The sequence below is a fragment of the Camellia sinensis genome, chromosome 5 (genome assembly GCF_055761805.1).
Source record: "Camellia sinensis isolate YWXY chromosome 5, ASM5576180v1, whole genome shotgun sequence".
Classification (NCBI taxonomy): domain Eukaryota; kingdom Viridiplantae; phylum Streptophyta; class Magnoliopsida; order Ericales; family Theaceae; genus Camellia; species Camellia sinensis.
The window spans coordinates 29,787,482-29,811,953 of record NC_138965.1 but is presented as its reverse complement, the minus strand read 5'-3'; the positions used below and the strand labels follow the sequence as shown (position 1 = coordinate 29,811,953).

Here is a 24,472-nt window from a genome sequence, read left to right as displayed (position 1 = left end):
ATTTTTCAAAACATAGGGACTTTCATATAATTGTGGATCCAGTGGCAATGATTGCGGAATGTATATTTAAAAAATAATAAATTATTTGTTTATATTCAATCTATAGAAAATTTGTAGCTCAAAGTAATCTTGGATTGGATTTATATGCAGTTTTACAATTTATGATGAAATTAAATGTATTACTTCAAGAGCTAAATGATTATATTTGTGTGTTTGTGTAAATGGTTTGTTAATGTGAAAGGACATGTGCAAAATGACATTCGTCATACATATGTTATACCCTTTCTCCCCATAATCTTAAATTTCCTTAAGCATTGTCTTATTTTCTAACTCTCACTTTCATGTTCTGTTTTCTTTTGTCGCAGGTCCTCAATTTCACCATCTTTAAATAGAAGTAAAGGTATACCTCCCTTCCTCCTAGCAGTAGCACTGACGGGTGTGCTAATTTATGTGCGTTCCTTTGCTTTCTAATTGATAGCAAGGCATTAGTGGGTGTGCCAATTTATTTATTTGCTTGTATTTTATTTATTTTAATTGATAGTAGGGCACTGGTGGGTGTACCACTTTATTTCTTTGCTTTCTTTTAATTTATGGTAGGGTACTAGCAGGTGTGCCAAGTTATTTATTTGTTTTCTTTTAATTGATAGCAAGGCACTGGTGGGTGTGCCAATGTATTTTTTTGCTTTCTTTTAATTGATAATAGGGCATTGATGGGTGTGCCAATTTATTTATTTATTTATTTTTAATTCATAGTAGGGCACTTGTAGATGTGTTAATTTACTTGTTTGCTAGTATTTATTCTCTTTTAATTGAAAGCAGGACAGTGGCGGGTGTGCCACTTTATTTCTTTTCTTGTATTTGTTGTATTTTGGAACCATATTTTTGCTTCAATCTTTTTGAACAACAAGAAGTATATAAACCAAAGCTTAATTTTTCTTTTTATGTTTTTTTTTTCTTCTATTGAGAAGATAGTGAACTTTAATACACACACGTGCACACACAAAAATAGACAAAAATTGAAGCCATGAGGATATGAACTAAGGTAAAGAAGAAAAATAAAATTGAATATAGTTAAAGGAGTAATGTTGACTTTAATCATAAATTTGTGTCGGATGTAGTCCCCCAACCCCCCCTTCCTCAAAAAAAAAAAAAAATGATAAGAGAAGAAAACAAATCAGCACATGTCTTTGGTAATAGGGAACTTGTTATGGAGTCAGAAAAAATATAACAATTCTTTGAAGATGGGGTGCGGAATTTCCTAAGTTAAGTACTCATACTAATATTTTCAAGAAATATGTCATTGTTCTAGTTCATTTGTATTAATTTAATAAAATGTAGAAAGTTCAGGGGGAAAGACAAAATCTCACCAATTTTACAATTTCAGAATATAGATACTTAGAAGTTGGGTTGGCTGTAGACGATTGGATCTTTCTATTTAACATTGTGAGATGTAAAATTGATATGAGAATAGTATTTAGGGTAATTATTGATGACTTTAGAATATAATTACAATTTTATTTGTTTTTCCAATTTCTAGGAGATTGTCAAAGCCAAGAGGAAGTGTGGGGTAATTAGTGGCAGAGTAAGGGAAATCGAAGTCAGTAGCATAATATACATGCTAAAGTTACACATTGCAACATATTTTTTTCTTTTTTTTTGCACAAGTTTTCTACCCCCTTCTCCTTCTTTGTTGAGTTTCCTAGTTAGTGGAATTTGCTTCCTTTTTTCCTTTGTTGGAGGTGCATTTAATGGAAAATTTGTAAATGTTGAAATGCATCTATGAATTTCGTAAATGTTTAAATTAGTGTTCATCTTCATTCGGGGGTTCCTGTGCATCATGAGCCCCATTAGTTCAATGTAGTTGCTTAAGTCCCCTATTCTCTCCAACACAAAGGTTATGTATTTTCTTTTCTTTATTTGCTTTGAATCTCTAACAAGTACTATTAATTTTAGTATCGAGGAATCGAATCTAGTGCGCAAATTCCGTTTACGCTCTTTTGGTTGCTTAGAAAATGGGGAAAAAGATGAAAAGAGAAACCAAATTTTGATTTACTTGTGTAATATGAACCAAAGGTTATCAAAGTGAATTGCAAAAAATTCACTATACAAATAAGATTTGTGAAAAAGTTACACTCTGCTGTGGTGGCTGAATCGATTACTATAAGAATAAGTTGACTTTGGGTCTTTGCCAATTGTGATTTAATTTCTTGTTTTCTGATATTATTTTGGTTCCTTTCCAATTGAATTATGAAATTCTACTGCTGTTTTGATTTTTCTTTTTTTTTTTGGGTGTTCTATTTTGTTTGTGGTTGTAAAGGCTTCTTTGTAGCATTGATTGGATTAGGTGAAGTTGTATTTTATTTTGAAGGTGTATCATTGTGTTATTAATTATTTATGTTCAAATTTCTTTCTTTTCCTTATTAATCAAAGTACAAATAACATTAGGTGATGGTGGTGGAGTTGCGGCGGTGATGGTAGAGTGGTGGTATTCAATTTGTTGGCCCTTAGTTTTCTTCTAGGTGCATTTTATCTTGGTCATTAGATAACTTACAAGGAGGAAGAAAAGAGCAAGCATAAAAACTATGACAATCATATACGGCAAGATGTATTAGGTTTGCAAATTTTCTATTTGGAGAGAGGAAAAGAATGTAATCCAATGGCACAATAATTGTTAACTTCTTCAACTATATTTTTTTGGTCAACATTTCTCTTTTGATGCTTAGATGGAATATTTGGATGCACTTCTTTATATATTTGGATGTACTTTTGTATATATTTTTATTCAAATTTTAACTCTTCTGATGATAAAATTTTGATTTCGTCCATAATTTTGATGACTAAAAATAACATTAATCTATTAAAGCACTAATAAGTGCCTCTTACATTTCAGATAACCTTATTTCATTAAAGCACTAATTTACATTTTCTCCCAAATAAACGAAATGTTAGTATCAGAAAGTGTAGACCACATTATTGTTTTAATCAAAATTAGAAGCTTAACAAATGGTAATCGCGAGGTAATACCATCTTACTTAAATGTAAATGAAATAAGTGAACAACTCATTTATGTAATGTTGTAGTCTAATTACTACCTATCGTATGATATTTGAACTCTCATTAATTAATGTCATCTGCAACCTTGTGAAATACAAATCATTACGGGAAAATATCATTTTAACTCTTAAATTATCACTAAAAAATTAATTCAATTTTTATTCTTTTAATATTATTAATTTTATATTTAAACTATTTGATTTTAGATCAATTTTACCTCCATCATTAGCTTCCGTTTATAATCAAACAGAAATTAATAATGTGACACCCAAATTTCATTTAAACTTTATTTTACCTCCCAAACTATCTTTAAAATATCAATTAGAAATGAAATTTCAAATAGTGTCACGTCAACAATTTCTGTTTAATTATGGTAGAGGTAAAATTGATGTAAAATTGAATAATTTAAATATAAAATTAATTCTAAACCCTAAGATTACTTAAATTTAATCACAACCATTCAATTGTTTAATAATGGAAAATAGGCAACCGGGTTAACTGGTTAAGGCCTCTCACTCTTTCATCTCTCTCTCCGTTGCTCTCTCCATTTGCTGCTCTCACTTTGTCGGTTCTCCATTTGCTGCTCTCACTGCCTAAGTCTCATCCCACTCACCAGCAACCGAGCAATGAGCATGCACTTCTCCAAGAAGGGACTGCGACTGCGGCGGCGACGGCGACGGCGACGGCTAGTGTGAGTTTTGCTTTGTCGAGTTCCATTTGAGGGCCAAATGTATTGATGATCAAACCCCAGATGTCACCAGCAAGGACCTTTACAGCTCCGACCACACCGTTGTTCCTATTGATTTCTCTGATTCCAGTTCTGGTTTTGACAATGCCGAACATAGGTCTCTCTCTTATGTCTATGCCCTTCTATTTTATGTTTATATTGTATCTATGATTAAAAATCTTATTATAATGTTATAATTATTCCCATGAATTTGATTTTTGTATTGAGGTTCTAGGAATTTTCATGTATGATTGTTGCTTTGGTTATTAATGCTTCATTTTGGTTGTTAGTGAAAAAAAAATAAAATAAAATAAATAAATAAAATTTGAAGGGGGGACATGCACAAAACTGAATTGATGAGTTTGACTTGATCTTTTTATGTATAGCTTCCTTTGTCATCTCCTTTGTTGTTGGATAGAAATAGAAATGAAAAAAAAGAAAAAGAAAAAAAAGCTACAGCTAAGAAGAGCCAAAATCATCCATGCTCATGTACAGAAAATGGAAAATGAAAAAAGGAGACATAAAGAACATGAAGCTGTGAACTGCTTTTAGTGCTGAGATTGAATTTTTGGCGCCTTAATGTTTGCTGCTGAAATTAAATGTTGCTTGATGATGCTGTGAGGTTGATCATCACATTGGTTTTTTGTTGCTGCTGCTGTGTTGTTGTTAATCTATTGCCTTTGTTTACTTGGCTTTTGGGATGCCTTATGGCAGTTTGGTGTCGTTGGGGTTTAGTGTTGGGCTGCAAGAGTATGGTTTTGTTTTGTTTTTGTTTTTTTTTCTTTCCTTCCTCTTGCTGTAGTTGGTCTCTTGCAAACCACTTTGTTTTCTCTTGGTGGAGCTTGCACATGATTTTGCTTTCTTTCAACCTAGTTGGGATGAGATGGATATGGATTTGCTATGACGCAATTTTTACTCCTACTTGTTGGTTTTGTTGTACTTCTATTTTATCATTAATAAAGTGCTCTCTTGTTTGCTAATCAAAAAAAAAAAAACAAAAAGAGAGAGAGAATATGATCATATGCAATTATTATTTTTTATTGTGAGATACTATATTACCTTGAATTGGGTATCACGCTCAAGCTAGTTTTTGGTTGAAATTTGTGTACAAATAACCTTATGTAATTATCGTATTTTGATGGATTTTGTGAGTTTCTTATGCCAAACTCAATTTTATGTCAAATTAGATATTAAATTAATGTGTTACCTTTACTAGTTACATTCCATTACTTCATAATTTTAATAAAATTAATGTTGGGTTTTGTTTTGAGAATACTTGAAGTAACACACCATCCCTAGCATTTTGGTTCTTTCTCTTGTTGAACCCACCATAAACACCATTATCCAAATTCGGAATAACAATAGTCAGCACCCTTTACTGTTTTGAGTAGATTTTAAATTTTCCAAAGTGTTGTCCCAAGGAACAGAGTGGCCACATAATTACATATAGTACACTAACTCTATATAAAATAGATGATCATATGAGATAGAGAGATTTTGGTTTTGATTTTTATTTAAATGCTAAATGTTGATAGAATTTTACATCAAGTGTTTTACCCTTAAGAATAGTACATGTGGTTTTGTGTTTTTATCAACTTGTAGAGTGTTTGTAAATTTTGTTAAATTGTTTGAATATTTTGATGTATTTCAAGAATGACATCATATGTTTTGTTCTTAAGCCTGCATTGATTTTTCTACTTTCACCATTGTTGTTTTTTTTCCCGTTCCTAAATTTTGTGTTCCAAGTTTATTTTCTAGAAATTCAATCTCAACTTCATTATTATGTTTCCAATCTTCTTGGTTGATGCTTATTTTCATTCAGGGGGATTTACGATTTTGAAAATGGATATTCTATTTTGTTTTTGTTTTTGTTCAAGAGTTCTATGGTTATTCTAGATTGCATGTGTGCACACATAGTAGCAAGGTGGGTAAGTACAAGGTTAGGTGGGTTTGTGATTTGAGACTTCTCTCTTATTGCCAAAATACTCCTAGCTTTTGCCAAGTCAAATGACTATGAATGGGGAAAAAACTGTCCTCAGATTCAACAAGGAAACTTGACTCGGGTAATTATGTTTATTCACTAAAAGAATTACCCCAGAAATGACAAGCCTTATAGAAATTGGAATTTAGAAACATATTTTATGCACTATTACTAGATTAGTCCTATATGTTTGCTTGGTTCAATACTAGCTGAGAAAAAAGGAATGTGAACTATAATTGCAGCTTCCAATTTCTGACAAATAGATTTTTTTTTTTTTTAATTATTAAACTTTTGAAAGAACTTAATGTACTCCCTTTAAAACCGACTTTTCAATGTTACATAAGTAAATCCTCCAAAACTAACCGCACGGCATTCCTTATCAAAGATTTTCATCAAACTAGAAAGGAGATAAACATTACTCAAGTCACACACAAGGAGTGGCTAGGCTTAACCATGGCACCTACGATCATTTCAAAAATCATAATTAAGTATATTTATTTGCTTTGAAGTCTATAATTTGCTCTTAAGTCTCCAAGCTACGATTTGTCTTCACATTTATATTAAAAATCATTTTACTAGCTTCAAGTGCCATGTACTAACTCACATCTTCACTTGTTGTTGCCTTTTGCCGTAGGCCCTCAATTTCTTATTCTTCAGATACAGGCAAATGTGTAATTTTTTTTAGTTCCCATGAGCTACTAGCAGGTGTGCTTTTTACTCTTTTATGTATATAGTGTTCTCATTAGGGAGCTATACTATATAGAGCACTGTCGGGTATGCTAAAATTCTTTTTTGTTTGTAATTGATGCCAGAGCACTAGCACGAGTGTCACGACCCAAACCCGCCTCCTATGGGTTAAGGACGTAACCGGCCAGTAATCCTGAGATTACCTATAGCCTCAAACCAAAATAGACATAACCCAACAGAGTAAAGGGGGCCGAACGAAAGCAATAATAAAAAACTTTGTCCATAGAGCCGTGCTTATATGCATTTGAAGACAAACCATACTCACATACGTTAATAACCCACGTCAAAAGTACAGTACCATAAAATTCTTTTCAAACAGGATCATCCAACTAAGTCAACCCATGACAGACTAATTACAAATATACATAAAGTCCTTGCCAGCAAGACAAAATATAGTTACATAACAAAATGGCAAGGATAGGTCTCGTGCGTGAGACACAAGGCTGACTTTCTCAAAACTCATGTTGTTCCTGGCAGACTTCACTAGGGCTGGGTTTGGACTTCCCTCGGCTCACCTACAAACACATGAATGAGCGTGAGAGATAGCCCAGTGAATAATATTGAATACATAAATTACATCAACTGTATGAAGAACAGCATGCTCCGAACGGCCTTGGGCCCAATGCATATTTCTGCTTAATATATATACACTTATACAAAATTCAAATTAAATGACTGTAGTCCCAAACATACTGGCCTTTGGCCCAATCAGATTTCCATTCGTGTCAAAACGGCCTTCGGCCCATTCACCTATGTCAGAACAGCCTTCGGCCCCTTCATTTACGTCAAAACGGCCTTCGGCCCATACATTCGTGTCAAAACGACCTTCGGTCCATTCACTTAGGTCAAAATGGCCTTCGGCCCACTCATTCATGTCGAAACGGCCTTCAGTCCATTCATTTCTATCAAAACGACCTTCGGTCCATTCATTTCTATCAAAACAACCTTCGGTCCATTTATTTCTATCAAAACGACCTTCAGTCCATTCATTTCTATCAAAACGACTTTCGGTCCATTCATTTCTATCAAAACGACTTTCGGTCCATTCATTTCTATCAAAACGACCTTCGGTCCATTCATTTCTATAATGTCAAACTTTTGTCCACAATCCCAATTAGCAACTCATAAAGCTTATAAGGGAAATAACAATTCGACATTGACAAGCTTTCAAGTATCGTTATTACTCACAGTGATCGGCTTGTGGATTCGCCCTGGAGCTTGACCCTACACATTCCATGAACACAAAAGGGTCATTATCAATTCAACCCGTTCTTTAATTTACATATTCCTCTTTAGGCTTTATTCTTATCTCATTAACTCATTTACAATGCTTAACACATGCCTAAGAGTGCTTACAAGTGAAGGAGAACGGAAAACAAAACACAAAACGAGCATATAAAATTTCAGAGAACAGGGTCCCCGCTCGAGCGTGGACTCCCCCGCTCGAGCGAACCCAAGGGGCCTGCAAAAGTACTAGTTACTTCAAAATTAAGCTCGAGCGTGAGTTAGGGCGCTCGAGCGGAAGGCCTGTTTACAAAATCTCCCCGCTCGAGCGTGAGATATCCCGCTCGAGCATACATCCATTTCTGCAAAAAGTGCTGGGAGCACGATTTCTCCGCTCGAGCGGCCCTTCCCCCGCTCGAGCGGAAGTCAAAATTCTGGAAATTCCAGGTTGTGTTCTTGAGCTTCAAATCGATTTTCCAGCTACATTACTTGCATGCAACGGCTCAAATATCAAATATAATCATACTAACATGATGCAAACCCCAATTCACGACCCAATGAAGCTCAATTCACAATTAATTCACATGCATGCCCCAATCTCCCATCAAACTCATTCTAACATAACAAATTCATACATTCAAGCCCATGTCTTCATAATTTGTACATGCATGTGACGAATTAGCCACGTTCTCAACTTAGATGCACAATTGGTGATCAAAACATGAGTTTCAACTACAATTTACATGGATCATACCCCTTTGAGCTCAAAACATGCAATATTCAAGACAATCACACACATGCATGCATATATGGGTCTCCATTATAACAAATTCAACTCAGTTTCCTTGTGGTCAAACAATCCCATGCTCTAGACCCTCTTTCAACCTTGAATTCACAAAATGATTGTAAAAAAATTACATGAACTACTCACCAAGGAGTTTAATCTTCACAATCTATGGCAATTCTTGTGTTATCTTCAAGGCATTCAAGGATCAAGAGCAAAACTTAGATTTTTCTCCCCTCCCTCTCTCTAATAGCCGGCCCTCCTCTTCTCTTAGAGTTGATCGGCCCAAAATCAATGTAAAGGGAAGGAATTGGTTTTTTTAATAAGGTTTATAATAGCCCCTCTCACATATTATTTCAACATAAAATAATTGGGTACTCAATTCATCAATTAAACCAATTTAATCTGACCTGAATCAATTTTCAATTAAATTTCACTGTAGGCTCTAAAAATTATGCCAATCATAATGGCGTAATCAATTTCGGGTTCCGTGGCCGATAAGGCCTTCAATTTAATTTCCAAAACAGATTATTCAGACAGGTATTCCTACGGTGAACAGATAAGACTTCAAAATCACAAATATTCACATAATGGCACATAAAATCATGCTAAACACATAATCATGCTCAAATTAAGAACCAATTAGCATATTACGGGACAGGGGTATCACAACGAGTGTGCTAAAATTTGTTAATTTGATTTTAGTTGATCGCAGAGTATTGGCGGGTGTGCTTTATTTATTTGTTTGCCTTTAATTGCTAGCAAAGCATTGTCGTAGGTCCTCAATTTCTTATTCTTCTAATACAAACAAAGGTATAATTTTTTTTAGTTCCCATGAGTTACTAGAGGGTGTGCTTTTTACTCTTTTATGTATATATAATGTTCTCATCAAGGAGCTATATTGTGCATAGCACTGCCGGGTGTGCTAAAATTCTTTTTTGTATGTAATTGATGCTAGAGCACTGGCATGAGTGTGCTAAAATTTGTTAATTTGATTTTAGTTGATAGCAGAGTACTCGCCGAGTATGCTTATTTATTTGTTTTATTTTAATTTCTAGTATAGCATTAGTGGGTGTGCTTATTTATTTGTCTTTTTTAATTAATAGATAGCAAAACATTGGTTGGTGTCTTATATTCTTTGTTTTCTTTTAATTGCTAACAGAACATAGGCTGATGTGATTATATTATTACAAGAACACTTCAATCAATTGCAGAGTACTGATGGGTGTAGGGTAGCACAATATTTATCTAAAGAATAATATAGATAAAGAAATTGTAGGATTTTGCATAGCCAAGAAAACCTCTCCCCCCATTACATTGCCTTCTAAACTGTTGGTCCTAGCCCTTGGAAATTCCTCCATTCTTGGTCCATTATTGAAGGATAAAATCTTTCATACACCTATCTTAAACACTTGAATCGGATGATTTGGAGCGGACATCGTAGAGATGGCAAACCTTAACAAGAAAAGGACTATATTTTTTTTGTCCTTCATATAGGACTTTATAATTATAAGGAGATTTTGAAAGTACTATATATATATATATATATATATTTGTCCTTTTAACAAGAAAAGGAAGCTAGGAGAGGTTTATGGCCAAATTTTATCTTGGAATCATAAATCATAGCATAATAAATATATAAAATTATATATTATGTGCATGTCTCCGCATGTAGTGTGCGACATTTTTTAAAAATTGCCGTGTGCGTGTCGTATTCATGTTGTGTCACATGTCCGGGATTTTTTGGTAGGAAGAGGCAGTGGCTGCATTGCTAGTGACTATCGTGATATTGATATGCCATGATAATGTTCATATAGGTGTCAATCATAGCAATATTGATTAATTATTCTCTCTAAAAAGCCGTTTGGATTTGTTCCTAGCGACCTTGCTTCTTGTTGTTCAACCTTGGCTTTGCCCTTGGTTGTCTTACCCTTGGTGGCCTTGACCTTGTGGTGGCCTTTGCTTGCCTTGACCTTGGTAGCTTTAAACTTCCTTAGCTTTGCCTTTTGGCCTTGTCCTTGGGGTGGCCTTACATTTCCTTGCCCTTGGGGTGGCCTTGGATTTCCTTGGGCTTGGATGTGTTGGCCTTGGCTTGCCTTTGCCTTAGATTGGCTTTCCTTTGTCTGGCCTTGCTGTGCTAAAACTTGTTCATTTGCTTTTGCTGGATAGTAAAGCATTTGTCAAAACTTCATTATGTATAGGTCTGGAATATTCATTTGTGATCCAAGCTTTACTTGATAATTCCAAGATATGGTCTATGCTTCACTTTTGGCTTTGGATCTTGATTTTCTATTTCAGTTGTTTGATATCTTGTTATGGCATCAAACGAGTTTGGATAATATATACACATGCATCTAATATGACTTAATAGTACTTACTTTCAGGTACAAAATTTTAATAGGAATTCTTTTAATAGTACTTTCTGTTGTGTTTGTGAAAGGAATGTAAATTTTGGGCATAGTATAATGCCCCACACAGCCACATTAGAATCAAGAAGCTCTTTAATTCCTATAGAGACTCTTCAATTGTTTGGTCTAACCTTTGGTTATGTTTACAGTCCTTTATGATTTGTCGGTATTAGATCTTTGCTCAAATGTGTTTGTCTACTTTGTTTTATCGCATACCTTTAGATTTGAGTTTTGAACCCTTGCTTTAGAAAATCAAAGGAAGCTACCAAGGAGAGTTACTGATTTTAAAGAGGGGTTAAAGAGAAAAAAATAATAGTTGGCCAAGGTTGGTGGTGTGTTTTCCTATACCTAATATGAATCTTCTCCTTGATATTTGGCTTTTTTTTCTTTTTTTTTTTTTCTTTTTTTCTTTTTTTTGTACAGGTTTTGGATCCTAAAACTTTGTTGTCGTTTACTCTGAAACTGAACACTTAACCAAATGCTTTGAAAATTAAAGATAGTCTCTCGCAGGAAATTCTTCCACTTACATTTGGTCACGATATGGTAAGATATTGAGGTAGATTTTTTTTTATTCCGTTTGCTGTTTTAATTATATTTGATTGCCATTCACAAACCTTCTCCCTGCAATGAATGAGGGTCATTCACAAGTTAGTTTCTCTATTGGCTCCATAATGGCAGCTAGATGTATATATATTCTAGAAGGGCTTAAAGATTATATGGTTCCAATGTGTTAGTTCCTCTATTTTGGTGGTTATTCCCAGTTCCACTAATCTTTAATGCAGAGGCTAAAATTTTTTAGTTTGTGTTCAAGGCCATCCTGAGGTTCTTCTTACTGAGAGAATTTATTTATTTATTTATTTATTTTTATGGGGCTTTTGTGAATTCTATAGTAGTTGCAATGTGAATGCATAATGTAGAATTGTCATTGATGTTATTAAGCTGTTGACTCACAAGAAACAAATAAAAAATAGCTTTTTTAAGTTCAGGTGTGAAATCTTGACTCACAAGTGATGCAGAATGGAGTTTTAACTCTTGAATTTAATTTGGAGAAGCATTTGTTGAATCTTTTTCATTTCTTCTCTGTTCTGTTTTTTCTTATTTGAATTTTTTTTTTTTTTTTATTTATTATCGTGGCACTTCTTTTATTTAGTAAAAGAAGGGATCAATAGTGATAGTGACTAGACCTTTCTTTTGTTATTTTTTTTTTCTTATCAAATGCGTGTCTTAGAATTAGATTTCCAAAAGACGAGTGATCAAAACAGATATTTAATCATTTTAGGTTTTGTGAAGGCAGGTTGAAGAGAAATAGTATGCAAGAAGATAAAAGAGTATAAATTGAAGTGCTTGTTGAAGGAGCACTAGTAGAGGTTCATTGACATCAAATTGGGCAATAAATACGCACAAGTGCGTGCCATTCCTTATTTGCACATGTAAATCTGCACAAGTGCCATGTCTTCGCAGATCGACTTCATGACTCTTTCTAGATTGGCTTGTGATTCTTGGCAATGATTTCTATTTAACAATTGAATTGTATTGACAATGTTTATGATTGGATCAAAATGAGTTTTGACTTCATTTTTTTTTTTTTTTTGGTATTGTAATGGCTACATGGGTTTTGATAATCTTGTTTATGCTTGTTAATGTATTTTGTGTTATGCTAATCTAGTGTCCTTACCAATCAAGTGAGATTGTGCTTTGATGTTAGTCAATCACTTTGAAAATTGGTTGAGTTGCATTAGGCTATGGCAAGTTTACCAACACTATAGACCAATTTTTTTAGGGCAATCAATTATGCTTACAAGCCACAAGTCTTTGTCCAAGTAGACTATGGCAATTGAATTAATTATACATACAAGCCACAACACATTGCGAGCCAATCAATTATACAATCAATTGTACTTATATGGGATATTCATGAAACCAAGTTCAAACAAAGTGTTTATAATTGATTGTGTAATCGATTATGTAACCATTTGTCATTCCAACTTAATTGTGAGGAAATCAATTGTCTGCATAATCCAATTATTCTTTTGATGTTGACATAATTCTGCTTGCAAATTATATTTTTTTGCATTTAAGAGGTTTGTAAAATGCATCATAGAAGCAATTAGTTGCAAACTAGTGTTTGATCAAGTTAGCAACCTTCTCAAAAGAAAGAAAAACAATTGGTGGCTAAAAGCTCTTGGGTCATGTGGCTAAGATTTACATTTTTATTGAATTCATTAAACTAGGAAAAGTATATCATAGTGTTCAAGAAATACTATCAAAGAGCTGGCAATTACAAAAAAATCTTCACCAGATTGTGAATATAATGAAATATCTTTAATAACAAAATTAGCTAAAATTCAACTAACAAATATAGAAATTCAATTAATTCAACACAAACTCCAATAAGGATTAAATAATTACATTGTCCTCACAAAATAGCATATATTTTCCCACTTACAAAAACTAGAGCTTATACACAAATTTATTGAAAATGTAAATTCTACATATTTTTGAATTCAAAATAAATAAATAAATAAAGAGAAAATCAACAATAATTTTCCTAACAGTTTTTACATATAAAATATTAGGAAGATTCCAAATAGCCACCATGTCAATTCATGAATCTAGCTTCAGCACTTGTGCTGCTTCTTCAAAGTACTTTTGCATCTGACTCCTCCCAATTTGACCTGGAAATTTATTTCAGAGTCATTCTTGGTGCAAAATATATGGGACATCACTTGAATGCACATGTTGCTTATTTTCCTTACTTATTAACAATACATAAAATAAAACATACTTACAATATAGCAGACAACAAGAAGCCAGTAACGAGAAATAGATATCAGATATTGCATTTTCATAGATGAGGACAAGTTTGTTTAAAAAATTTAATTCCTTTTTTTTTTTTTTTTTTTTTTTTTTTTGTGGTTTGGTTTCCTTTTTCTGTTGCAGCTAAGGTTTCATGACACTACAAGATTGAAGAAAATTCTTCGTGATTCAAAAGAAAGCTTGATATCCAACTCAATTGGAGATTCAAGTCAGATATAAAAAATAAAAGTAAAAAAGGTTGGTCTTCAAATCACTTTACTAAGTTACTAACCCTATCAACTTCAATAAATATTTATCTTGTACCTCAAACAAGTTAAATTCTCAATTAACCAATAACAAATTTCAAAGAAGTCAAAAGCTGATAATAACTAGTCCTGGGTGAATGTATCTTGGCTATTAAACTGCTAATGTGTTTTTGTGTTATGTGAAAAATATGTAGGTCTATACAAGCTATAAGTGAGTCAGTTTGTGTGTGGACAAAGCAAAATTAAAATTTTGAGCATTTGGCTTTTGAAGTAAAAAGGTGAAATTTTATTTTTATTAACAAATTAAAAAATCAATACTATTGCACTTGTAATTGCAGATTGAATAAGATTGATTTAAATATATTGATGACAAAAAGTTCCTAGAACACCTTACCTTCCAAGCTACAGACCGCCCGCCCAAGATCCTTCGCAAGTAGAATCTAAAACAAAAAAAACATGAAAACCCTCAAATCTAAATCTAAGAGAGTGAAGTATCACAAAACCAACATTCTCATTATCTCAATCTTTTCTCATTCCATTTTTATCATATTTCATTCCAATTTACATTGGTTAATATCCATCATAAATCATCACATCTCATGCCACAAATCAAAAATAAATATCTATATGTCAAGGTAAATTGTGCTCAAATATCATAAAGTCTCAAGAGGTTGAAACATACAAACAAGATTCTATGTTGCAGAATTAATAAAAACAGTCTACCCATCCAAACTGAGGACAAGGCAGGAAAATAAAGGCAAGGAGGAAACCAGTTCAGAATCCACCAACATGGCCAAAAATAATAATAATTACAAATAAAAATAAAAATAAAGAAGAGGAAAGAGCTCATTGAAGCACATACCGAAGATGAAGCAATTATACAGCCAAAAACCAGTGCAAGAGAATGAAGAAGCCTCTTTCTGCAGTCAATACCCACTTAATGAGAATATATCTTCAATTCTAAGAGGAAATGAGAACACTGCAATGTTAATAAACAAGACAACAATAGCACAGGGAAATTAACGACGAAGAAAATAACAACATTCAATTTAACGTGCTTAAAATTAAATTGGTATAAAACTAATGAATGAGGAAAATGCGGAAGCAGGTTTTAGAAGAAGACAACTACAACTTCTAACATTGTCAAATTTCCCCTGGTGCATGCAGGAAAATCATAGTTGGGTGGACAATGGAATGCCATGTAGCAGGCTGTGGAAGGAACACTTTTCCAAAAAACAAAAAAAAAACATGAATTCACACAAAGCCAATGTTATCACAAAAATGACCTTCTGCAGCTACTTCATAAAGGAACACTGACCTTTGTTCGAATTCTGTGGCATATTGACAACATGCCGAAGACAACCATTGACCACAAATTTTTAGGTTAACTAAACTCATTGTATAATAAGATTTGATGCCCTTGGAGCAATACGGGTATGCAGCAAACATAATTTAATATAAAGTCAAACAAAACTTAGATCTTTTGTCATACATATATGAAGCAAACATCAGAAATTTGTTTGTTATGCTCCAAACACTACTTAGATCTTTTGTCCTCAAAAATGTGTCTAACCAAATAAGAAAATAGAAAAGCAAGCAAAGCTGTGTCATTTTGTGGCATGGGAATTGCTGCTGCACTTAGGGGGCAGTAACCCCAAACTTGGTCCAAGTCCACTCTCAACCAAAATTATGTTCTTTATTGATCGATTAAAATATTTCTAAAGTTTCAAATACACTGATATTGATTTTCAGAGCCATATGTATATCTTTTAGCCTTGGCTAATTTTATTCTTGCCAGTAATTCCTTAATCCCTTTTTAATCATTGTCATATAATAGAATTTCACAATAGTAGAGCAGTTTAATATAAAACATAATTAGCACTTCATGCTTTCATAAAGATTTCATTGTCCTGAAAATCTTAAAAAACCATATCTGTAATAAACTTGTAATGAAATCTAATATCCATCAAACCTCACATATCAAAGAAACACAATAACTGAAGAATGGAAGGAATGAATTAGCACTCACAAATAGGGAAGAAGAACCCAATATTCCTTTCCAGATTTTGTGCGGTTATGTTTACACACTACTGCCTTTGATCCTAATCTCTCAAAAAGCTGGTTGAGGATGAATTTGGAGTGAATTGTTCCAATGTTATGAGCACCTACTCAGAAAATGAAACAAAGTACACAGTTAGGTGTAAGTGTCTTTCTTCAACCTTTTATATCATAATCCTTTTTCAGTGTTCAATTTCTTTTGTTTTCCTGAGTTTCCTTAGTCACCAAAACAAAGCAATCCAGAATAAATAACACAGAATTTGAATTGCAATGACATCAGAGAAAGAAGTTGGAGGGCTCAAGCCAATTGACAAATAACAAAATTCGTGCAAAAGGTAAAGGACATGCATTGAAAACAAAAAAAACCATGGATTTCTTTTCCTTGGGAAAAAATTAGGAAGAAAAAGAAATATCAAGAATTGAGAACAAGAAATTTCACCTCATTGAAACAATCGTGGAAGACGAGCCGCAATAATGCTCAGTGAAATTGGAGTGGACTCCGTAGAGACGGCGAACCTTTAATCGGATGATTTGCCCAGCTTGGGGGCAACATTCGTGGTAGAATCATATTTGAGTGGACTGGGATTGCAAGTTAAATAGCCCCCATCACTCGTTTAAAAGGTGTGAGAGAGAAGGTCCAATAACCCAATAATTCAGCAAAATATTCGGCTACGGGTATTTCAAGTTACCAAAATGCCGAAGGTAATAAGAAACAGAAGCAGTGTGCATATCAGCATCTGGTTGTAACTCTTGTAGAGAAAGAACGTGAAGTGCAACTAATGATAGGGAGGTATAAAGCTAGAGAGAAGTCATAGGCGATAAAAAATCCCATTTTATGGGCTTCAGATTTCGAAATTTTCAATTTACACTTAAATCCCTTTATTGCCTTTTCTTGCAAAATCATGCAACAATATTAACTGTATCTAATTCAAATATTGTTTAAATCTCTGTAGTTTTTTTTAGGAATAAATCTCTATGGTTAAATATTCATAATTCTTCAAGCCAAATACAAAGATCCCTGCTACAGATACAATCTCTATCAACATCAAAAATATTTCACAAAAGCCTACATTACATTGATAAGCCTCTTCCTCCAAAAACAGTTTAACCATCCACCTCCATAAAGCCATATCCAAATGAAGGATGCATATAACCCACTATACAAAATGATATTAGAATCTTAACTGGGATAATCAACTGCTCTTTGAAAATAAATGAAGTTATTATTTTTATCAATGCAATTTCAGATAGGCCACACTTCTCACTACTAAAAAAATACTTTTTGCGACAGCTACAAGCCGTTGCAAAAAATAGAAATAGTCACAAAATTCTTTTTGCGACAGCCCATGCGACGGCAAATGGGGGATGCAATGTGGGGGTGGAAAATACTTTTTGCAACGGCAAACTTATTGCGTCTTCCGTTTTGAGCAATGTTTATATGGCTGTCCTAGCTTGCCAACTGTGCATCGACAATAGATTTACAACTGTCAGAACTGGCACTGTTCATAAATAGATCAATTATGAACAAAAAATAATACCTCCTCCTCTCTTCTTCTCTGCCTCATCAAATGCTGCCTTCTCAGCCTGCAAAAATCAATAAAATCCCAAACATCAACAATCGGGAAAAAAAAATTTGAAAAGAATAAAATTTGCTTTTGAGGGCCTTTTTTGTTCAACACAAGAAAGAGTCCTTGTTTGTGGAAAGCTATTCATCTTTTATCAATAAGTTAGGTACATTGGAGTAATGCTAGTGCCTCCAGCAAGCATCCCAAAAGCTCTAACTTGGCCCAGTAGAAACTTGAATCTTCCCTTCCCTAGAGACACCACACATACATTAATTACAAAGATTTGAAAAACATGAACGTGGTTCAAAACCTTGACTTCATACGAACAGATTAGAATTCAAAAGCTCACAAAGCCAATGCACCAAATTGACACTTAGACATGCAACTCTTTCTGATATTTCATCGAACACCATTTGACCATATTACCATCTGAACAGTGTAAGAATGCAAAAACTAATTGTTTTTGCACAAGAAAATTGTCAAAATAAACAAGAGCCAAAGCAGCATCCACAAAATCAAATTACATGAATTGGAGATGATCCAGGTGTAAGATTTCTGAATGAAACTGTATATTCAATGTATCTTATTTACAAAAAGTTCATCAAGTTATATAACCCTAAACCTATGATTGAAAAAGGAAATACAGCTAATTCAAATATTTGCACCACAATCTGTCCTAATTCCTAATTCCTATACAATCATGCCAAATTGAGAATATACACAATATATTCTCACACCAGGAACAATGGTCAACTATTTAATACATAATTTCCACTTAAAAGGCATAATATATACCTTAGCCAAGTAATGATACATGAATTGGAGATGATGAGACGGATTCTAATGCCATGTATCTTATTATAATATTGGTAGCCACCAACACTGTAAAGACCCAAGAGCACTTTTCTACAATTCAGCAAAATTAGTTAACTAATCGATTGCACATCTAAAATTTTGCAAGAGTATCAATTAACTAATCGATTGGAGGAATTGGCCAGTCCAATCAATTATCCGATTGATCGGATGGCTTGGCCACCACTAATCCATTCACCAATTGATTGGAAGGATTGTCCACCACCACTGAATTATGCAATTGATTGGATCGATTGGCCAACACTAATTAATTGTTCAATAAAAACTATAAACAATCATGCTATCATGCCTCCCAATGTTCTAAAACCAAAAAAAAAAAATCTTATTACTATTTTCCTTTCTCCATTATCTTAGAGAGCAAAGTATTCATTAAACAGACAATAGCTACTAATAAATAAAATAAGCTCAATTTTCTAAAGAATAATTAGTTATATTCTATTACAAACATTCCACAACTACTCTTCATATGGTTTCAAACTAGAAAACACTTTCCTTAAATAAAATAAATAAATATAAATCCCATATTTAGGTAGAGTATGACAAATTTAAAGCTAAAAGTAAAAGCAAGGCCTAGAAGACATTTATCATTGCAAAAACAATTTGTGAACAACAAAAATAAATAAGTAATAGAATGAAAATTATGGTATTGACATTTTACCAGAATACATATACCATCATAGTTTTGTAGCAAACACTTAATCTATCCCCAACTTAAACTAATTACCCGATCCTATCATTGAAACCCCCAAGTTTAAGCAATGTGAAAACTACAATATGGTAATCTAGTGTCAATACTCATTTTCTAATGTCAACAAAATATACAAAAAAGAAGGTTTAAACAATAAATTAGGTAAAATAAATAACACTTGAAGAACTCCAAAAAAATCAAAGGGATATGACAATGTTCTTAAGGTTACCTTGTGCTCGATAAAAGTATAGATAAATCATCTCATGCATCATATCATAGATAAATATCCATATGTCAAGGTATATTGTGCTCAAATATAATTGTTCTATGCAATTTTAGAATGATAGTTAACATGATTTCATTTAGAGCTATGCATTGTAGAATACATACTTCTAATCAGGTAAAGCGTCATGTCCAACCCACATCGTCTCCCTCACAGTGAATCTTGACTCCCCTTACTCGACCCCAACATTGTTTTCATTTGGGTACCTATCATCTCATGAAGCTAATAAGTGTGAATGCAACTAAGTAAAGTTCTCTAGAAAATTTTACAACAAAAGAATATGTTTAATAATTATTTATCAATTACACCAACACCAATAGAACCAACAAAATGGGAATAAAGTGCAAAGTAATAATTGAAAGTTATATGATTTGTTTTCTTTGGTCATTCATTCTTCTGGCTCCCCTATATGATTTGTTTTCTTTGGTCATTCATTCTTCTGGCTCCCCCTATCCCACAATATCCCAATTTGATTTTAATAAACCCAAACATCAAAGCTTTCACATAATTTTTTTTTTAAAAAAAAAAAGAAGTTAGAACAACTATTTTAAATGAATCTCGTTACACAGCACTCTTACACCTCATGTAATCTTCTTGTGTGAATTAAGAAACTTGAACCTCATTCTCCAGTTACCCAGATTAACTAATGAAGAAGCATCAGAACTCCCTACGAGGGCATACGTAATGAGAACATCATGTATTTATCACTCAATCAACAAAACTTACATTGGTTGAAGCATAACAAAATACCTTTCCAATAGCCTTAACAAAATGCCAATACACCAATGAAAACAAGAGAACAAAGGCGTCCGCTTAATCTCTCCTTCACAAAATTAAGATAGAAGCAAAGGATTGAACAAGCCTTGCCTTTAGAACTTTTATTGCACACACCCAGACATGTTCACACATGAAGCAAAACACACGAGCCCCTAATTTTTCCAATAGACAAAAAATACAAGGTGGCATCTCTGGGAATCTTCTATAACCCTACATTGGGAACAAGTCCAAAACAAAATTTTCCAAAGCACACCTTACACAAAAATCATGAAAGTCATCGATAACTATGAGCTCTCTCTTCGTTTCTAAAACTCTTTCTTCATTTGTTTTAAGGGGAGGGGAGAAGGATAAACTGACCCCCAGGCTTGTCTTGAGTTAGAAAAAGAAAGGGTCTTTCAAACTAGGGGTCAAACTTTTTTTAGTTCAGAAAGACAGTAATCTAATTTCTTCCAATGAAATCAGAAGAAGGGCGGGGGAAAGGAAAAGTGGGATGTGGATTCCTTTCATTCGCTTTCGATGCGGTAGAGGCAGTGCCAAATGTAGAGACACAAAGACAGAGAGAGAGAGAGAGAGGGAAGAGATAATGATTGAGAGTTCTAGGGTCTCTAAGGTTACAAGGCTAGGTTTGACGATTGTCCTTGCCCTGAAATTTGAAATCCTAAAAACTACGAGCCATGTCACACCCCCAACATGAATTTGCTAACAATTGCTAATCTGATTAAACCTTAGTCAGAGATTTGTGATACAACTAACAAGTGACTGCAACAAACTGTCTGTCATTCCAAACTAGGCATTCAAAATTTGAAAAGTTCATCTTGGTTTTACACATTAAATCATGATTAGTCATATACTACAGAACCATGATGAGATGCATTTGCAGGAATACATCAACAAGAAAGCAGATCTTGACATATGAGCTTTATGAAACTATTAAGTGTATACCTTGATATGAGAAAGAAATCAAATATACCACAAACAGGTTATTCATATGAGCCACAGAGTCTAGAGACAGGTGAACAGAACCATTGGCGAGCACAAGCATGTCTACATACCGACAAGATTCCTGATGCTTCAACTTCTTCAAGCATCATTGGTCAACTTCACTTGATTGGGCAAGGGCAATCAATTCTCTAGAACATTGGCACATTCAATGTATTATTTTGCTTTACTATTTTCAAATCAATCCCTCGCTGCTTTTGAGCTCTAGTTGAACCAAGACAAGTTGGAAGAAGTTGACAGACATTTGTATAAGCCAAAGAGAAGAGGAGGAAACTGACTAATTTCCAGAGAGGTGAAGCAACAGTGATTGAATCAACAAAATCAACTTCCTTATTTCTGCTGAAATTTGAATATTGAATCAAACCACACAGAGAAAATACACATATAATTGTATCTGATCAACATGGACTCGCAAAAAATAAACTTTTTTGTCCAATGACAAGCACCTACTATATGAGAACATATTCAACACCTAAGCTGGCACCAAAATCCAGACACCGCCAAACATATGCAAACACAAAGAAATACATATAGAAACAATAGCAGATGATGTTGCTCTTACATATCTTACTACTTCAAGACCTCTGTCTACAACTATCTCATGAACAACATTAAGACTACTTCTCATGCCATCCCACAGTTTCTCCAGCAAAAACTCCAGGAAAGATCTAACCGTTTCGCATGTCACCCTCCCGGACAAATCAAGAACAAGCTTCCTATTGCTCGGTACTGCCAGAGTAGAAGACATCTTATTCACCCAACCATGGTCTTCATTTTCATAAAACGATTTTCTTGCTTTTGGATCAGTTGATGGTGGTTCTTGCCCAAGAAGCTCCTCATTAAAAGTAGTCCGACTGTCAAAATCATCAATAGCTGAATATGAATAACTTGAATTCGAATTAGCACCTGTCAAGACTTGGTTAGATGTTTTGATAAGAGTTTCTAATCCACCATTACAAATTGATCCCAGCATATCTTTCATTTTCCTTTCGTGCTTGGGATTAGTCAACCCTGAAAACAATTCATCATATGGATTGACATTCATCGTCTTGTCTAGATAAACAGCAACCGCTGTGCTCACAAACTGCTGGATACAATCGCCGATGAGCTCTCTGAACTTTTCATCACATATGGCATTTACCCACTTGGGGGCAGAATTCAATTCTGAATCATTATGGTCAAGACTTGTTGAATTCTTCGCATTTGATCCCCAACTAGGCTCTGCATCAGAATAGAACGCCACGACCATGTTTCTAGCAAAGCTCCCAACAACAGTAGAAGCGAAACCAGAACCAGATGTCGAAAATAGCTTATCCAAAACCTGGTCCGGAAAGCTTGAATTGGCACTCATTCCATCATCCTTCCTTGATTCTGATCCATACCCTCTCAAAATTCCAACAGTTAAAGCACTTGTAACTCTAACAACAGACTCTGAAAACTCCTCTGACAGGGTAATCTTAGAAATTTGCCTCAAACTATTGGGGATTTTGTCCGAATCTGATTGCACAAACTCTTTTAGATCTTTTGAGACAACCCCAATTGCCTCAGCTGAATCGGACACAGCTTCTGCAACTGAAATCAGGACTCCCAAGAGCTTCAACAACTTTTTTCTCTTCTTAACAATGGAAGGCGAGTGATAAACCTTACAAACCCCATAACCTGTAAAACCCAAAGCTGCCAATAGAAGAATCCACTTCCTCCTTTTCTGGGTATAATCAAAACCCTTCTTCACCAGTTGTAAATCCATATAATACAAAAGATTGAATTGTGGGTTTGGATCGCAATCAGAAGTTAAAGAGTTTCCAAATCAAAAAGGGCAATTGAACAAGTGCGTGGTTCCAGCTAGGGTTTTAAATTCGAACAATACAAGACTGAATTGTGGGATTGGATTGTAATCAGAAAGGGTAATTGAACAAGTGAATGGTTCTTGCTAAAGTTTTGAATCCACACAAAGACAAGATTGAATTGTGGGTTTGGATTGTAATCAGAAGTTGAAGGGTTTCCAAATCAAAAAGGGTAACCGAACAAGTGAATCGTTCGAGCTAGGGTTTTAAAACCATACAACCCAAGATTGAATTGTGGGTTTGGATAGTGACATGGATAGGCCCACAAGGCACACGGCCCACGGTAAACCACCCCGAACCCAGTGCTTGGGGCCAATGGCACAACCCGGTTGCTTGGATGACAAGGCCCAGAACAGCTGGAGGCCACCTAGACATGAAGGGCCAACGGCATTTAGGCACACGGCAGGTGGGACACGGGCCACATCAGCAGACAAAGATCTGCAGAGTTATTATCACAACACATCACCATTAATGCAACCCATCACAGCATTTATTACAACAGCACTCCCCGCCGGAACAAAGCCTCCATCACCCTAAACAAGATGAGCTATGGCACAGGCTTTCGGCGGAAAAAGCACGTCACAAGAGACAGGAAAAATGATGACCAAAGGATATAAGCAAGGATAAGAGGAAAAAAAGAGGGTTAGGTTGCTCTCTCTCTTGATCTCTCGATATACAGTCTTTTCATACTCTGCTCTTCTAATTCTTGCACCGGAGGGTTCACTGGGGGACTACCCCGTTCCCCCCCTGAACTTGCTTGCAGGTCATCTGACGGAGCCAGCCTTCCTGAGCCGGAGTCTGGAGAACCTGGGCCGGTCCGACCCATCCACCCGGGAATCGATACATCATCAGTTGGCGCCGTCTGTGGGAAGTTACTGGTTTATTCGCGCGGTAGTTGTGTTCACTACCGCCGGAGCCCTCCCTTCTCACTATCACCTCTCCTTTTTGCCCATCTAGGTGCATGGTCACGACTAGGTCCATGGCTTCTCACCACAATGCCTCCGGCCATCAAACAGACCCCTCCCACCCAATCAATCCACCACAATACATCATCGAGCTCACCAACAGCATTAACCGCATGGCCGAGCAAAACCAGGCCCTGATCAATGCGTTACTCCAAAGAAACCCCCCCGTTCCACCTCCAAACGTTCCCCCCAACCAAGGAACAGCCCCAGACCATCCCGCTCCACAGCCCCCTCCACCTAACCCAGAAGGTTCGCAGCACCTTCCTCCCCAACATGAAAACATACCACCTCCACGCCCGCCGGTTGCAGTACTGACCCCTGAGGGGGAAGCTAGCAGCGTCCAGCCTCCATTGGCCGACCATGGCGACACCACCCCCCTCTGGGACGCTGAAATCCGAGCTATGAAACTCCAACTACAAGGGGTCATGCAGAA

At 35.0% G+C, this 24,472-nt stretch overlaps 1 protein-coding gene, 1 long non-coding RNA gene and 1 pseudogene across 4 annotated transcripts; 1 reads left to right on the top strand and 2 right to left on the bottom strand.

Moving 5' to 3' along the window:
- The first annotated feature begins 3,566 nt into the window (after positions 1–3,566).
- LOC114297242 (uncharacterized) lies at positions 3,567–11,905 on the top strand. Its single transcript, XR_014329295.1, has 2 exons — positions 3,567–3,899; positions 11,349–11,905. It is a non-coding gene; the product is annotated as an uncharacterized LOC114297242 (long non-coding RNA).
- A 1,390-nt stretch (positions 11,906–13,295) lies between these two features.
- LOC114297243 (uncharacterized) lies at positions 13,296–23,321 on the bottom strand. Of its 2 annotated transcripts, XM_082868483.1 has the most exons (6): positions 21,284–23,321; positions 17,584–17,629; positions 16,017–16,152; positions 14,850–14,907; positions 14,382–14,427; positions 13,296–13,600 (listed from the first exon to the last, which is right to left on the bottom strand). In XM_082868483.1, the coding sequence occupies exons 1-6, from the start codon at positions 21,320–21,322 to the stop codon at positions 13,530–13,532; spliced, it is 396 nt and encodes a 131-aa protein (XP_082724609.1). In that variant the 5' UTR covers positions 21,323–23,321; the 3' UTR covers positions 13,296–13,529. The 2 variants fall into 2 exon arrangements, with proteins under 2 accessions (XP_082724609.1, XP_082724610.1); XM_082868484.1 differs by lacking the exon at positions 14,382–14,427.
- Positions 21,538–22,977, bottom strand: LOC145789227 (protein PHLOEM PROTEIN 2-LIKE A10 pseudogene; annotated as a pseudogene). The gene has a single exon (XR_014329294.1). The product of XR_014329294.1 is annotated as a protein PHLOEM PROTEIN 2-LIKE A10 pseudogene (transcript).
- Positions 23,322–24,472: the final 1,151 nt, after the last annotated feature.

What these genes read in the sequence shown, in the direction of transcription:
- LOC114297243 (XM_082868483.1), bottom strand. Translation starts at nt 21,322, where the DNA reads ATGATGCTTGAAGAAGTTGAAGCATCAGGAATCTTGTCG. An exon ending in AAGCATCAGGAATCTTGTCG is followed by an intron (nt 17,630 to 21,283) that starts GTATGTAGACAT and finishes TGATTTTTGCAG; the next exon opens with GCTGAGAAGGCAGCATTTGA. An exon ending in GGCGGTCTGTAGCTTGGAAG is followed by an intron (nt 13,601 to 14,381) that starts GTAAGGTGTTCT and finishes ATAAATTTCCAG; the next exon opens with GTCAAATTGGGAGGAGTCAG.